Raw genomic sequence first — 16,659 nt, 5'->3', positions numbered from 1 at the left:
CACACACACACACACACACACACACACACACTCACCCATTTCCTACTTGAAACAGGCCTCTTGTTGTTCTGCTTGTCATACACAAATATTTCCTGGAGGTGTTTTTGCGCACAGGAAGTGTAGACTATAACCACAGTGCATACAGGAAGTGGAGGCTGCAAACTGAGTGCCGCAACTGTTGTAGCTCAGGCAGGGCTGTACATTCACTTTTTTAGCACATAGCACTGGTGCTACAGGGGTTGATAGTTCTGTAGCGCAGAGCCAGAAAGTTGTAGCACAAGTATAAAATGTCCATTATCACCTCTACTGAACACAAGTTATGCAGTTCATCACTTAAAACCACCCGGAAAGGGATGTTACTGTATTTATACAATATGAAATAATAACAAATGTGCTACAGGGCAAATAAATTAATCGCACAGACATTTATTTTCATAGCACGTGCGACATATATGTCGCAATGTACAGCCCCCCTGCTGAGCGTTTGACAGCCACCAATCGTCACAGATAAACCCACCAGAGCGAGTGGGACTCCAGGGGACTTTTTCAACAGTGGTTGAAACCATTATCTTTTATATTTATCTTCTAGATAACTCTCATGGATGTACATACATAAAGTGTGTACCTGGCTGTCATTTTGGTAAATTTGATTTGGAATGAATAGTACAACATGAGTGGCTTAAAATAAGGTTTATAAAATTGGCTTACAATGTAATATATTAAACAGGCTTTACTCATGGTCCTAAATTTACTCTAGTCTTGAAATAAAAGTTTGTGTTTGTAGGCTAATATGAAACATAATTTCAAATGACTACTTGGCTTTCAAAATCCTGTGTGTGTGCATGTGTGTGTGTATGTGTGTGTATGCGTGTGTGTCTGTGTAGGGACTACAAGGCAGTGGGCAGACGGCCCTTCGACAAGATGGCGACCCTCCTGGCCTACCTGGGCCCCCCGGAGCACAAGCCCGTGGCCGACGCCCACTGGTCCAGCCTCAACCTCACTAGCTCCAAGTTCGAGGAGTTCATGACCAGGTGTGGTAAATGTTTATTTTAACCCCAATCTTAACTGTACGGTTGTTGTACTGTTATTGTGCGGTTCATTTTTGGATAGCGTGATGTGTCTCTCTGTGTTGCATGGTACCACAATACAAATCTCCCCAAGGGGATTTTTAAAGTCATTATTTACAGGCTTTTTACAACCGTAATGGTCTCTGATTGGCCTGCTGCGTCTCCCTCCTAGGCACCAGGTTCATGAGAAGGAGGAGTTCAAAGCCCTGAAGACTCTCAACATCTTCTACCAGGCTGGCACATCCAAGACGGGCAACCCTGTGTTCTACTACGTGGCTCGCAGGTACAAACCTCAGCTGGGTTTTGATTTTCTATTACCTTACTGTCTCTCTTTCAACAAAGACCCAGGTGACAGAACATGACATCACAATGGTGCTGTAAGGGAACCTGAACGCCGGGGTGTCTGGGGCTCAGGAGTAGGGATGAGCCGGTATGGATTTTTGCATTATGGTACGGTACGGTACGGTATCTAGTTACACGGTACGGTTTACGGTATTTCACGGTATACGGCATTTCACCTCCCCAACACACATAAAAAAAACAAGTATTTACTATATATTATATATTAATAGCATGCTTATATTACAAAATTAACTGTTGCAAGCAACTTGAAATGTGAAGTTTCAGCAGCGCATTATTGTGTAGTACCGTAAACTTAATACCGTAAACACAGGGAATGTCGTGTGATGGTAGGGTCGACAGTTCTAAGGCAAGACACTGAACCCCAAATTGCTCCCAGTAAGCAGTCTAGGCTGAGCACCTTGCATGGCAGCTGCAGCCATTGGTGTGTGTGTGTGTGTGTGTGTGTGTGACACTGGTTTTGTTTCACAGCCATCAGAGCTCTTTATGTTGCTGAGTCACTGTGGTTTATTTAGACCAGTATTCAGTGGCATAGTGCTGGCTTGGTATTGCTGTAACTCTCATTAGGAGGAGTGCAGAATGCGAGAGGCCTGGTAACTTCCTCACAAACAGCTTCTCCTCTTCAGTTGAGATGTGAAAATGCAAGCGTGTTTCGCAGCAACGTGACAGACAACACTTGAGGAAGTGTGGTCCGGTCGGGCTTTGGGAGTCGCTAAAATAAAAAGACAAGACCTCGTTCCTTTCTTTGCAGATTTTTACCTCAACCTTGACAGAAGAAAGTTACACAGACATGCAGATGTTTTATCATGTTCCAAGTATAGATTAAGACAACTTTGCCAAACCCACAAACACCCCATCGCTAAGAAATGCAGAATGCTCACGGTAGCTGTGGAACATATGGTAGCTGTGTAACAAATTACAGGGAGGTTGGAAAGCGCCTCTATCCCAAGATGTAGAGTTGGACCACTGGGTAGATCATAGACAACAGCAGGAAGTCCAGCAGTGGTGTACTGAAGACATTTACTGAAGTGGCTGAGCTCTTGGGTTTGATGGCCGTATTGTTGGCGGTGCTGTCTCCTTGGTGAAGCTGCAGGACCAGCAGCACCCCCAGCAGAAGTACCTTCATTCCCAGGTGACGAGGCATGGCCACTGAAACGGCTTTATCTGTTACAACAAGTATACAGGCACCCAAAAACACCCCACCCACGCACACAAGCGCGCACACGCACACACGCGCACACACGCACACACACACACACACTCACACATACACACACACACACACACACACACACACACACACACGCACACACACATTGTTCTGTTGGGCAGGATGTAAAGTCTACATTATCTTCCCCATCAACCTAGCTTGCTCTCTTGTTCAGTAGCTTGTAGCTTTAAATGGCTTCATTGTCAAGTCAGTGCCTGTAACTGCTCACTGGGCTCTTGAATCGACCAATATGCTGTATCAGGAAACACCAGTGTCTCTTGAATAGACCTATATTCTATATAAGCTAAACACCAGTGTCTCTTGAATAGACCTATATTCTATATAAGCAAAACACCATCTTGGACTCGAGCAGAAAAGAGCTAGTAAGCATTTCTCTTTAAAGTTAGATTAGTCAATAGCCATGTTAAAACAAAGGGCACTGTTCGGCTCAGGAATAATACGATACTATACACACCTCAAACTCAGCGTAGTCTTGTTCTGTCTCAATCTCCTTTTCTTGTACGTAGCCCAATTTCTGTTCTGTTGAGGAAAATATTATAGCTGCTTTGCTGTCTTTGAAGTTATGGTGTGTTACAATTGCACTAGAGACTATTTCGTGGTAAAAACTGATATGTGCAACCAGGGCTGAAAATTAACACCTGCCACTGGCCAAATGCAGGAAAAATGTCCAATTGGCTACTAGATTTCGGAAGGCTATCTGAAAAATATATATACTTGGCCGGTAGATTTTTTCACCTACAGTCCCCTTGGCAGGTGACTCACCGTGAGCCAAAAAGTAAATTTTCACCCCTGTGTGCAACTGTTCATCATATGCGCAATGAATTTATCACTTAACAGTTTTAACAGTAGTACTGAGCTATTTGTAAGAGTTAAATAAAGAAAAAGTTATTTAACCTTTATTTAATCAGGCAAGTCACTAAGAACAAATTTGTTTGGGTTCACTAACCCTAGTAGAAGCTTTTTTCCTCACTCACCTGCCCTGGCGCTGGTGTGTTCTGAAAGGATTCTGTAGATCAGCCTTCTTCTCCTGCCCTCAAGCTTCTCTGTTTGTGCATTTGGTCTGTGGAAACAGCAGCTTCCTTAAATAGGGGAGGGCTTTTTAGTTTATGCATGCTTTCATATGCTTCCTTCCCCTTTTATCCGTCATTTAAGTGTCCCCATGAAAAAATACTGGTTGAAGTTTGCCCGTGATAGACGGTGATGGACAGGTGGTTCATCCAATCACCTGCCAAGTATTTTTGAAAGTGTCTGCCCTTTTCTCCTAAAATTCCAACAAGGCCTTCCCATATGGTTGAGTGGAACAAACCAAATGAAAGCGCATTGTGTTGCCTCTGGGTATGAAATGCGCTATACAAATAAAGCTTTGATTGATTGATTGATTGAAACCATCTGGCCTGTCAGGTTAGTAGACCCCTTCTCTACAGTAGCGATGTCTGTCGATGTGCTCTGTTGATGACATTCTGTGCACAAGATAAGAACGTTCTATTGTCACTCTGGCGAAAATTGTCTTGGACACCATATGCTTCTGTGTATCAAAAAAACATCAGGTACACAAAAATGAACACTGGACAAAATCAAATACAAGAGACATTCCATAAAGCACACGACCAGCACATTGAGAAACACTCAACTAACATTGCACTCTGCCTATACAATTTAACACATTTTGTCCATTCAGAGCATTGATGGAAGAAGGTTGAAACAAATGAGTGACTGTGGTGTTTGCCGTAACGAGAGGAGTTGATATTCAGCGTGGTGACAGAGTGGTCATAGGAGTTTTCCAAGCAAGTCTGATAATGGACTGCTCTTATTGTATGTGGCCTGCAGGGAGGGATGTTGTATGACACCCACGGGAGGTCAGAGACCTTGTCTTTCATCTGGACGGTTTGGTTGACACCACACTCTGATGATGCTGTTAACAGTGGCATAATTAAGGGGGGGGACAGGGGGCCCCCAGCTTGGATTAAATGATTTGTCTTCAGTGAGAATAAAACTGGGGAGCCGACAACATAGCCCTGGGGAGCACCGGTGCTTGTCGATCCCCTCTCCTCCTCTCCTCTCCCTTCCTCTCCCTTCCTCTCCTCTCTCCTCCTCTCCTCTCCTCTCCCTTCCTCTCCCTTCCTCTCCTCTCTCCTCCCCTCCTTTCCTCTCACCTCTCTTCTCCTCTCCTCTCTCCTCCTCTCCTCTCCTCTCTCCTCCCCTCCTCCCCTCCTCTCCTCTCCCCTCCTCACCTCTCTTCTCCTCTCTCCTCTCCTCTCCTCTCTCCTCCTCTCCCCTCCTCTCTCCTCCTCTCCTCTCTCCTCTCCTCTCCTCTCCTCTCCTCTCTCCTCCTCTCCTCCCCTCCTCTCCTCTCTTCTCTCAGTCAGTCAGTCACAGACGTGTTTATAGGGGCCCTGCTATGAAGTGAATGCTGATGAGCTACTGTAGCTCCGAAACACAAACATCTGCACCTCAGTCAAATTACCATTGGGATAGATTATAAATGACCATTGGGATAGATTATAAATGACCATTGGGATAGATTATAAATTACCATTGGGACAGATTATATTAGTGGTGGTAGCGGTTCAGTTCCAGCAGCAGCTGTCTCATACGGTGTAGACGCTGCAGACGCTGGTGAAGGGGGGGGGGGGGTTGACTTGTACTAGGCCCCCGGGGCGTCTGGGCCTTTTGGATGTGCAGTCAGGTAAAGCAGCCGCCTCCCCCCAGGCTGTATACCACTGCCTCTTAGTTCAGGTTCTGCTCTTGTTTATGTCTGTGGTGTGTGTTGGAGAGGGCTGGTTCCTTAGTTCAGGTTCTGCTCTTGTTTATGTCTGTGGTGTGTGTTGGAGAGGGCTGGTTCCTTATTTCAGGTTCTGCTCTTGTTCATGTCTGTGATGGTGTTAATAGTATTTTATTCATATTTATATTTTGTGGTTATGGTCATGCAAACAATTATATTTGTAGTTATAATAGTAATAGCAATAGTGTTTATAGTAGTTATATTTACAGTAGTTAGTTGTTATAGTAGTACTCGCAGTAGCTGCTACACACAGCTGTGGCAGCTAGCCCACCTCACATTTTCTCCAGGAAATGTACTTTCTAGTGTGTGTTATTGAGAGGCCAGGCTCTCAAAAAGTAGAAGAGTTACAGAGTTACACAAGAGTGCAGTATGGTTTTCAGTGAAGCTATGTTTTTGATGTTATGACTGAAATAAATGAATGATTCGGTCGTCTGTGATATTGTTAGGGATGCACCATATAGTAATTTTGGGAGATATTTTGTGCTGGTATTGTATCATGCCTCAGACTGGACTGCAGGCCTGTTTATAAAAACAAAGCCAATTCGCAATAGCTGCAACGGCTGAGCAGCCTACAAGCATTTTCAACCTGGCAATCTTTCCCTCTTGTGTAATTAGTGGATTAGTAAGAGCTGTGGCGCCCTGCTGTGGACAACAGCAGCATTGCACTTTTACATTTCTGTGGACCAACCAAGCGACAGAGCATGCTCTAGACTAGAGCTGCAGGTCACAGCTAAAAATAGCAATCTTGAGCGCTTGTTAAATAAAAAAAAAACCTGTATGGAAATAATCATGCACTCTTTTCTACATGTTTTCTCATTAAGTCATTTTGAGCATCAATGGGAATGTTAATGTTGATTGTCTTTTGTGCTTTTCATAAAATGCAGAGAAAGGGGACTTGAGGGGACTTTCCACAGACCAGAAACTCCATCCAAACAACACACCAACGCAGTCACAATGTTATTCTTTTTCTTTATCTCATATAAACCATAAAATGCAGCAGCATCTGTTAATGGACAAGCATTAGCTATACAGAGAGTTGAGCATTCATTTTGCCACACCAACAGTAGTGTATAAGACTATTTTTCAGTCATGTTTTTGAATACAGTACATTCATCTAGATATTTGTGTAAGAATTTGAAGGATATAGCCTAACAGCATACTGTAGAAGGTGGTAACTTTGTTGGAAGATGAGAGAGAATACACACTATGATATTCATTTTAGGCAGTAACAGTCAGAAAAGATTTTTTCCATTAAATTTAAAATGAAAGAGCTGGAACTCTTCTCCCATCTTTCTTGGGTCTTACATTCTCTTTCTGGTTTCCAGAGTCCATAGTGTCTGTTTTTCCAGTAATAGATGAAGATGGTTTTAGAAGGCTTTGAAGGCAGCCACAGTGACTAAAAGGTTCAAGGTGACCACACGCGGAACCTGGTTACGGAGTCCGTACCCTCCACTCCTAGCGTTTCCGGTTTTGGGCTTCTTGGCGGCCGACCGAGGACGCCCCGTTGTGCTTGTGCGCGTTGCAGACTCAAAGGAAGTCGTAGAAGTCCATTCGGACGGCAACTGCTCCCCAGAACCGTTCAACCCCAGCCCTCTTTCCGCGCCGTACATTCCGGTCTCGAGCTGCGCCGACTTTGCCCGGTACCCGGGAGTAACCTCGGCGGACCTCACGGCGGGGTCGGCGCGGCTCCTCTGGCGCGTGTCGGCCCCTAGTGGCGGCTCCGTGTAGGAGGCAAAGTGCCACTCCCCCCCCGGGGTGCCCAGGTGGCCCTGCCCGCAGGTGGGCCTAGTGTAGCAGGGACAGCCCAAAACCACGGCGCGGGTGTGCTCGGCCCAGCGCAGCAGCTTGGTGATGTTCTCCTCCTCCTCGCAGGCCCAGGGGTTGTCCCCGAGCGTCAGCACCTGGAGGCCGGTCAGACGGTCCAGGACGCCGTCCGCCACCCAGGCGAAACGGTTGGCGTGCAGGTAGAACCGCACCAGCCGGGGCAGGCGGTCCAGCGAGCCGGCCAGGATCTGGACCATGTAGTTGTGCGACAGGTCCACGCTCTCCAGGTTGTGCGGCATGTTGGTGGGCACGGTCCAGAAGCGGTTGTGGCTCATGTTGAGCGTGTGGAGGCTGGGCAGGGTGTTGTTGATGAACACCACCCTCTCCAGCTCGTTGGCCGACAGGTCCAGGACCCGCAGGTTCCAGTGGTAGGCCGTGTCGTTCTTGTCCAGGGTTCGGATCTGGTTCCCCGCGGCCCGTATGTCCCAGAGGGCCCGGGGGAGGGCGGCCGGCAGCTGGCCCAGGCGGTTGTAGGACAGGTCCAGGGTACGGAGGTGGGCGTAATGGCTCAGTTGGTTGTCGAGGCCTCGCAGGCTGTTGGGAGTAAAATTTTGATTTTAATGGATTGGTTTTTGGATTTCATTGCTCGAGATCAAGAAGACCACCCGCCCACATGCATTCTCTGTCTCTGGGTTACCTCATCCGCTGGTGGTGTCAGTTGTAAACATTTTAGCCGAGGCTAGAGTAATCTGGCGGAGGTGGCCAGTTTCTGCGAGACATAGGCCTAGTCACATAACACGCCTGCTTCACTTCAGAGGCTAGGAAGACGGCCACACGGAGGTCTAGCTCCTTTCTTGGGGAGAGGTTGAGGAGGAGGAGGTGTAGCTATCTGTTGTGGGAGAGTTTGAGGAGGAGGAGGAGGAGGTCTAGCTACCTGTTGGGGGAGAGGTTGAGGAAGAGGAGGTCTAGCTACCTGTTGGGGGAGAGGTTGAGGAAGAGGCGGTGTAGCTACCTGTTGTGGGAGAGGTTGAGGAAGAGGAGGTCTAGCTACCTGTTGTGGGAGAGGTTGAGGAAGAGGAGGTCTAGCTACCTGTTGGGGGAGAGGTTGAGGAAGAGGCGGTGTAGCTACCTGTTGGGGGAGAGGTTGAGGAAGAGGAGGTGTAGCTACCTGTTGGGGGAGAGGTTGAGGAAGAGGAGGTGTAGCTACCTGTTGGGGGAGAGGTTGAGGAAGAGGAGGTCTAGCTACCTGTTGGGGGAGAGGTTGAGGAAGAGGAGGTCTAGCTACCTGTTGGGGGAGAGGTTGAGGAAGAGGAGATGTAGCTACCTGTTGGGGGAGAGGTTGAGGAAGAGGAGGTCTAGCTACCTGTTGGGGGAGAGGTTGAGGAAGAGGAGGTGTAGCTACCTGTTGGGGGAGAGGTTGAGGAAGAGGAGGTCTAGCTACCTGTTGTGGGAGAGGTTGAGGAAAAGGAGGTGTAGCTACCTGTTGTGGGAGAGGTTGAGGAAGAGGAGGTCTAGCTACCTGTTGTGGGAGAGGTTGAGGAAGCGGATGTTGTGCTGGAGCCCGGGGGGCAGCTGGTCCAGGCCTCGGGAGGAGCAGTCAACCACGCGGTGTCCCCGGCTGCAGGAGCACACGGAAGGGCAGATGGACAGGACCCAGCCCCCCAGAGCCCCCAGCAGGAGCAGCAGGAGCAGGCAGCCCAGCGGGGAGTAGCGGGGGGCGGGCATGGCGAGGGCTCTGGGTGGAGGTGGGGGTGGGGGGGAGGGTAGAGAAAAAGGAAGTGAGGTCAGTAGAATGCGATGTATGAGATCTATGAGAATATCCATTGGTGTCTTGTAGTCTTTATACAAAAAAAAGTCAACTTAAAAGGCATTTTGTTTCTGTTTTGTGGCGCGGTACAGGTCGGGTGTGCATGGCAGGCAGACACCACTCCTTCATTAACACAGTAGTAGCTGGGCACAGCCATCTGCTGAGATTGTAGCTACATTTTGGAGCAGATGGTTGAAAGTTGACGCACAGCTACAACTCTGCTCCTGGGGGAGCTGTGTATGTCTGTCTACGTCTGTGTTTACATCTGCTTTGTTTGTGTGTTAGTGTGTCTGTACATGCGAAGCGTACAGTGGCACTTAAAAAATCCACTGCTGGTTTTTATCGCGTCGTCGCCGCTGTCGTGCTACAAAAATAATCAAAATACCTTTTAATTAGGCTTTTCTTGTATGTTGTCTGTAAACGTTGACTTCTAGTGGCCATGTAGAACACAGTACACTGTTTGCAACAGTAATGTTGTGGGTTTACGCCCCACTACACAGCAACACATACACTAGGCAATACCTTGTACTGTGCTGACAAAGCGTTTACTGAATGACAGTCTGAATGAGTCTCAATGGTTCCAGAGAATGGCAACTGTTTATTTCCTAGATAGATGAGGCAGAGTGCCTCTGTGTTCATCATTGCTTCAACCTCCACTCCAGTAGAGGCGTACTAACATCGAATTGACTCCCTGCGGTCTTAGTAATAGGTTTTCTTCACCAGCACATAATAAAATGTAATCCTATCAAACTATCTCTCGTATTACATTATGTGGCAGTTCTTTTAAACAACAGTAGCTTAACGTCTTGGTCAAGTTCACAGTGCAGTTTTTTTTCTTCACTGCATATATGTAATTTAGCAGTTACTGTACATTACATCACTTATTTACAGGCACTACAAACCGAGTTACGGGCACTACCAATCTAAACTAACGATTAATGGAACAGCATCTTATCTTCAAAATCCTCCCACACGGGACTACAACCATGTTATGTGCGGACAAGCCCAGAGTAGAGCAGAGCTGTGGGCGAATCAGACCAATACTCATTTGTAAGCGAGCAGCATCCTGTAACTAGATCCCCCTCAGACATGCGCTGTACTTTTCATCCCTGTGGCATTTCAGTGTTTGTTGTGTGATTGATGTAGGGAGACCACTGCACATATTTGAATGGTTTCAAGGTTGCTTTGCATGCATGGTAGCAGGCAGCATCACTTACGAAGACTGCTTCACAGCAGTAAAACATTCAGATGCCTCAGGATGAAATATTACCTGTGTGTGTGTGTGTGTATGTGTGTGTGTGTGTGTGTGTGTGTGTTTGCCTGCTGTAAAACACGACGACTCCTGTCCTCTTCTCTCCTCTCCTCCTCTCTCCTCCCCTCCTCCTCTCCTCTCTCCTCCTCTCCTCTCTCCTCCCCTCCTCCTCTCCTCCTCTCCTCCTCTTCTCTCTCCTCCCCTCCTCCTCTCCTCTCTCCTCCTCTCCTCTCTCCTCCCCTCCTCCTCTCCTCCACTCCTCTTCTCCTCTCTCCTCCCCTCCTCCTCTCCTCTCTCCTCCTCTCCTCTCTCCTCTTCTCACCCCGTTATCCCCCCTCAGCCATGTCCCGGGCAGCTCTTCTGACGTGACGTTGTGACAGAGTGACGTTGTGACAGAGTGACGTTGTGACAGAGTGACGTTGTGACAGAGTGACGTTGTGACAGAGTGACGTTGTGACAGAGTGGACAGTGCGCCGTTGTGACAGAGTGCCGTTGTGAGTTGTTGAGTGCCCCAGGCTGGATGGATATGTCGTCCTGGCTCCAGGACCAGACTGCTCATTTGAACGGCTCTGGTCTGATGAAGCTCATCAGCGTCCCGCTCGGTGGTCCGGGGGTCCGGGGTTCAGTGGGTCGGTGGGTTCGGGGTTCGGGGGTCGGTGGGTCCGGGGGTCCAGGGCTGGCATGTTTGAAGTCCTGCCAGGGGGTTAGCCAGCCCCGGAATACCGCAGTGGGCACTGGTTCAATTCATTGAGAGTGGCGCACGCACGCAAGCACACACACACACACACACACACACACACTGTCCCCAAATGCCTGGCTAGGTATGCCAGGATACAGGGTACTACTACCTGGACAGGACACAATGCAATTGTGTGTGTGTGTGTGTGTGTGTGTGTGTGTGTGTGTGTGCGCTTTTGTGTTACTTTGTGCTACCAAACAATTCTCTGTCGCAGGTAACATTCAGCTCTTTCTAGAAACTTCCCCCGGGGTGAGTCTTGAATTAGCCTGGTCCGCTTGAAGCATGCGCTATTAAAATCACCAAACATAACATTTCTGTGTTGAGGCGCAGTGTGTGGCATTGAGCCACATATATAATGGTCGCTAGACGACTTCTGCTAGGGACCCAGGTAGGGTAATGGAATATCCTACATAGATGTTGGCACAGCGAGAGAGAGAGAGAGAGAGAGAGAGAGAGAGACTCTGCTTCTTTATGTCTCTAATGAACAGCACTAGACTGACGTAGACGAATTACCCTGCTGCAGTCCTAGGGCTTGTGTGGTACTGTACAGAATCAAACCTCACTGCTCTGTGTGTGTGCGTGCGTGTGCGCGTGCGTGTGTGTGTGCGTGTGTGTGTTATCATATGCACGCCCCTCTCATGCTGTTTATCTCCTCATGGAAGTCACTCACCTGATCCTCTCCATTTCTTCAGCAAGTCATCTCTTGTTCTCTCTCTCTCTCTCTCTCTCTCTCTCTCTCGTCTCTCCGTTGTTGAAGGTGTTTCTCTGTGTTTGGCGGAGCAGCAGAGCAGGGCTGTGATTGGCAGGTGAAATCCCAGGTCCAGGCTGTCCCTCCTTCCTCAGGACTCTGCCCTATCCTCCCTCTTTGATCCTGGCTTTCGCTCCCTCTCACATCCTCTCACTCTGTTTTTCTCTCTGCTTTTACTCTCTCTTCTCTGATGAAGGCGTCTCTCCTCTCTCTCTCTCTCTCTCTCTCTCTCTCTCTCTCTCTCCCGGCTAGCCCTCCTGGCGTTGTCCTGGCATGGCAGAGCGCGGTGCCCTCGATAGCGCCAGCCTCCTCCTCCTCCTCCTCCTCCTCCTCTCTGCTGCTCCTCCGCTCTGCTCGGCTCCTCTGCAGCCTCCTGACGCGCTCTGCTAGAGGAGGAGAGCAGGGGGGAGGAGGGAGGGAGGGGGAGGAGGAGGAGGGAGATAGAAAGAGGGGAGGGAGGAGGAGTAGGGAGAGAGAAAAGGGGGGAGGGAGGGAGGAGGAGAAGGAGGAGGGAGAGAGAAAGAGGGGGATGGGAGGGAGGAGGGGCAGGATGGAGAGATGCAGCACAGAGCCTCTCTGCTGCTGATCAGGACAGAGGGGGGAGGGAGGGGGGAGGGGGGCAGAGGGAGGGGGGGAGGGGCTGCTGACTCCAATCTTTTTACAATCGGGATCCGTGCGTAAGACAAAAGCAACTCTCTCTCTCTCTCTCTCTCTCTCTCTCTCTCACTCACTTTCTCTACCTCTCTCTCTGTCTGTCTGTCTCTCTCTCTCTCTCTCTCTCTCTCTCTCTCACACCCTTTCTGTTGCTGAATTCATTCACATACTGTCACATGCCCTATTTCCCTTTCCCTGGCCTATATCACTTTAACACACACTAACACACACTAACACACTCCTCTCTGTCCCTGGCCTATATCACTTTAACACACACTAACACACTCCTCTCTCCTCACACTGCTCACTGGGGACTGACATTGCTGGTGACATTTTAACATTCATTTACACCTCTAGATTCACCACACCTACTGTACTCTCTCTCTCTCTCTCTCTCACACACACACACACACACACACACATACTCTCACACACACCTGGAAACCTTCATGCATTGTAGTCTGGTGCATACAGTATACAGCCTGGGGTGCAGCTGGTCAGAGTAGGCAGTCTGGGTGACATTGTTCTGGATGAACGGGCATGCTCACAGTCTACCTCTCTCTAACAGGAGCCCCCCCCCCCACACACACACACACACCAACCGAGGAGCCATCTAGCATCTGCAAAGGATGGCTGTTCTCACAGCCTCACTGCAAAGTAGTACAGCTCAGATTGTGTTGACACCTCATTATGGTTTAATATAACAGGACTGTTTATGTCACCAGACCTCCCTCGCTCTCTGTCCATCTCCACCTCCCTCCCTCTTTCTCTGTCCATCTCCGACTCTCTCTCTCTCTCTCTCTCTGACCCTCTACATCTCTCTCTCTCTCTTTACCAGTATACTCAATTAAGGGTGCGTGTCCACCGACAAGCTGTATTTTCGTTTTCTGTTTCCTTGTTGTTTACAATGGTTAATGAGCTCTAGGGCACTGTAGAGACGAGAGCTGTGTTCCAAGCACTTTTTAGAGCCAGGAGCTCTAGACTTTTTTTCAGTTTGAAAAAAGTTGACCTTTTTGGGCTGGAGTGCAGGCTGTTAAAAGGCTGTTCTGACAACAACAACAACAACGGTTGTTGTTGTTTTTTTTGCAAAACTGCAGATAGCGAGCGTTAGCACTAGCTAACATTAGCTAGCTATCTTAACTTGGCTAGTTAATCTGCAGTCTGCAGAAACACAACACTCGTTGCTAACGTAGCTGTAAAACATCGGTAGGCGCGCCAGCTCTAAACTCTAGCTGTACGCAGCTGTGAGCTTGGCCTGTTCAGCTACATACAGCTTGTCGGTGGACACACACCTCCCTCAAGTCACCCTGCGTTGAGGCAGATTAGAATAGCTATCGTTGCTCGGCTCTTTCGTTTTGAGGGGCAGTCTGATGCCGTCTCACCTATGTGGCGGTGTCGATTGATTGATTGATTGATTGATTGATTGATTGTCCAGGAACCCCTGCCAGGCTGTAATAAGAGCTGATCCCTGGTCAGATGTTCTGAGGAGGGTGGGGGAGAGGAAAGGCTTGTCCTGGCTCACTGGGGTGGGGTTTATGACCCACACACTGAGCCTACCGGCACCAGGAATATGACGCATTCATACAATACCACTTCATTAGTCATCTCAGCTCACGTGTCATTCATTCATTTCCGACGTACGGATGAGATCATCTCAGTGTATAATGGACAGTACCCACAGTGGGGGGGGGGGGGGGGATCTTGATCATGTCAACACAGAAAATGTTTTAGTTCTAGAGATGCATGTGTGTAATTGTGGAAGTTGAGACACCATCTATTTATACAACATGCCCCAGAGACATTTCTGCACACTTCCTGTTCACACCATCTCATGAGTCAGTAGCCATGTTTCCATCCACACGTTTTATGCGAATTAAGTTATATCGAATTAAAAATGTCTTATGGAAACAGTAAAATTCGATTAAAAATCATGAAAATCTACAAAAAGTTTGTACTGTCGATCTCATCGGATTTTCTCTTGTTCGATAAAAGTCTTTTGTGATAAATGCTTTATCCGATTCAAAGCTCTAGATGGAAACGCACGTTCACCGGCTTTATTCGCATTCATATTTTTAGCGATCCTCACACAATTCGATTGACAAGTGGATGGAAACATGGCTACTGTCTAATCGATTCAGTTCCAAGTGTCAACATTCAGCAACAGCTTGCAACAGCCAGTCCGTATGCCCATACAGTACTCGAGCCATTTCTGACACCAGGCCGGAGGTCTGTGTTCATGAGCCCAGGAAAAGAGTGCAAATTACAGAGGTCCTGCGACTCCAATGTCCACAGCTCTCCCTCCTCCTTCCTTCTGCACCAGTCCTCCTGAAAACAAGTCATTCTTTCACTTCAGCCTGGCAGATGGTGTCTGGCCAACCATACAGCCTTCCCCTCATAGGTCTGGGACTTCCCTCATGGAAACGCACACACACAGATATAGGCTGTGCTTTCAGTTCACCAGCTGTCTAAGAGACATAGGAACCTTGTACCTGGGAGTGCCCACTGCCCACTGACATCACGACAGCAGAGTCGCTGCCCATCATTCGCCGCAGACTCAAAACTCTCTTCAAGAAGTACAACCAGGATCCTCTCTTTTAAGCACCTATTGTATTTTTAGTTTGCTATTCTGGACTTTACCTTCAGCACTAGATTATGCTCTTAGTCACTTGTTTTAGAAAGAAGATGCACTTGTGAGTTCTGGCGAGTAGTAGTACATTGGCTTTTCCTATGTTAAATGCAATTATTGTTAGTCACTTTCCAGTCATTTAGCGTCAGCTAAATGACTGGAATGCAGTGTAGTGCTACACAGCCACTGGCCCTCTGTTAGAGAGCTGGGAGCATGGGGGTCTGCAGGTATGGCCGCCACAGGGATGTATTAATAGAACTGGATGCGGTGACTACGTTGACGCCTCGTTCTTGAGAGTGAAGCTTTTTGAACAGGGCCACCGACCCCTTTTGACATGCGCAGTTGTGTTTTCTCGCGTCACAGGCATGCACAGTTGTGCTTTTCTCATGTTTTAACCACGTGATTTGTTGACCCTGTCAATTATTAAATGTTTAATGTGCATTCACCGCTCTCCCCGCTGTATTGCATGTTCCTGCATTAGCATTGTTAAGTAGGGATGGGAATTTCGACTAATTTTAAAACCGAGTAACCTAACCTGATCCTACTCGAGTAACCGATTACTCAAAAAAAAGATTACTCAAAAAAAGATACCGTCCAGACAGAGCGCATTGAACCCCGGCCCCCTCGGAGGGGAAAACGTTTTTTTCCGCCGTTATTACCGTGGCGGTGCTTTCATGTCTCGTCCATGCCCTTGCAAATAAACATATTTAAAAGCTGATGTGTGGTTGGATGCATTACTTATCAGATTGAATAACCCACAGGTTTTCATGAAGCTATCGGAATCGAAAAACGCAGCCTTTTAATTTGGATGCACTGCCCAGCTCATAGCCTATTAAGCCTATCGTTAGGCTACACTGAAAACTCTAAGCCTACAATATGCAACTAATATAAATTAAGTATTAAACCAAGCCTTTACTGCCGATGCCGGATAACAAGTGAATTAATTTTTAGCGTTATCTAAAAAGCACCGCGGCACTCACTGCCTATTTCCAATTTATTGGACAATAATGGATGTTTCGGCGTCAAGCCTTCATTAGAGAAATGTCCATGCAAAACTAAATAGATTTATTGAACAACAGGCCTATTCATTCAATATTTCTTTATAGGCTGGAAAACGAGTAGGCTATACGCGCATGGACCTGTGCCGGAGCGCTCTTAAAAAGACTCCATATCCAGTACAGCGCTTTTCTCCAGGCAGCCGCCAACGCTCTATCCTCTTTGGTAACAATTGAAAAAGGGCACAGGCGCTCAGAAATGCGCGCTTTCACGGCAAAACATGCCATATTGTATAGCCTTTAGATTAACCGAGTAGTGTTTATTTTCCGACTAGCAGATTGCCTACTCGGGTACTCGAGAAATCGGTTAACCGTGCACATCCCTATTGTTAAGTAATTAAAAAATGACGCAAATTATAATTGCATGGTGCAAACTGTTCGTGAACGCGGCGGGGTCTGATTTCGGCAAGATGGCACTGATCAAAATGTTTCAGGAAGTAAATCGCAGCCTGGCCCCTTGGGCCGCCACCACAGGCCAGATTGCTCACAGTTTTCCTGGATTGAACGTAGAGAACGTTGGAGAGGCGAGAGGGCCGGCCTTTAGAGCACAGCCTGGAGCTGAGTGGCAACTCCA

At 48.0% G+C, this 16,659-nt stretch overlaps 2 protein-coding genes and 1 long non-coding RNA gene across 4 annotated transcripts in view; 1 reads left to right on the top strand and 2 right to left on the bottom strand.

Annotated features, from left to right (window-relative positions):
• Positions 1 to 16,659, top strand: part of nf1a (neurofibromin 1a) — a gene marked incomplete at its 5' end in the record, with an annotated part of 88,684 nt that overhangs the window by 31,365 nt on the left and 40,660 nt on the right. For both annotated transcript variants that reach the window (XM_084443525.1, XM_084443526.1), the window contains 2 exons: positions 885 to 1,031; positions 1,240 to 1,350. In XM_084443525.1, the coding sequence (XP_084299651.1) occupies positions 885 to 1,031; positions 1,240 to 1,350 (258 nt within the window). The remainder of the gene's footprint in view (positions 1 to 884; positions 1,032 to 1,239; positions 1,351 to 16,659) is intronic.
• Positions 2,201 to 3,728, bottom strand: LOC311310448. The gene is made up of 3 exons (XR_014630500.1): positions 3,633 to 3,728; positions 3,113 to 3,177; positions 2,201 to 2,576 (listed from the first exon to the last, which is right to left on the bottom strand). It is a non-coding gene; the product is annotated as an uncharacterized lncRNA (long non-coding RNA).
• LOC311314059 (oligodendrocyte-myelin glycoprotein-like) lies at positions 6,808 to 11,686 on the bottom strand (the record flags this gene model as incomplete). The annotated part of the gene is made up of 3 exons (XM_084444359.1): positions 6,808 to 7,798; positions 8,724 to 8,939; positions 11,673 to 11,686. 3 exons carry the CDS (start codon positions 11,684 to 11,686, stop codon positions 6,808 to 6,810), a joined length of 1,221 nt encoding a protein of 406 aa, XP_084300485.1.

Source organism: Borostomias antarcticus, assembly GCF_949987555.1.
Source record: "Borostomias antarcticus genome assembly, chromosome: 1".
In the NCBI taxonomy this organism is placed as follows: domain Eukaryota; kingdom Metazoa; phylum Chordata; class Actinopteri; order Stomiiformes; family Stomiidae; genus Borostomias; species Borostomias antarcticus.
Note: the sequence above shows the minus strand (reverse complement) of the source record. Positions and strands in the feature narration are given on the sequence as shown.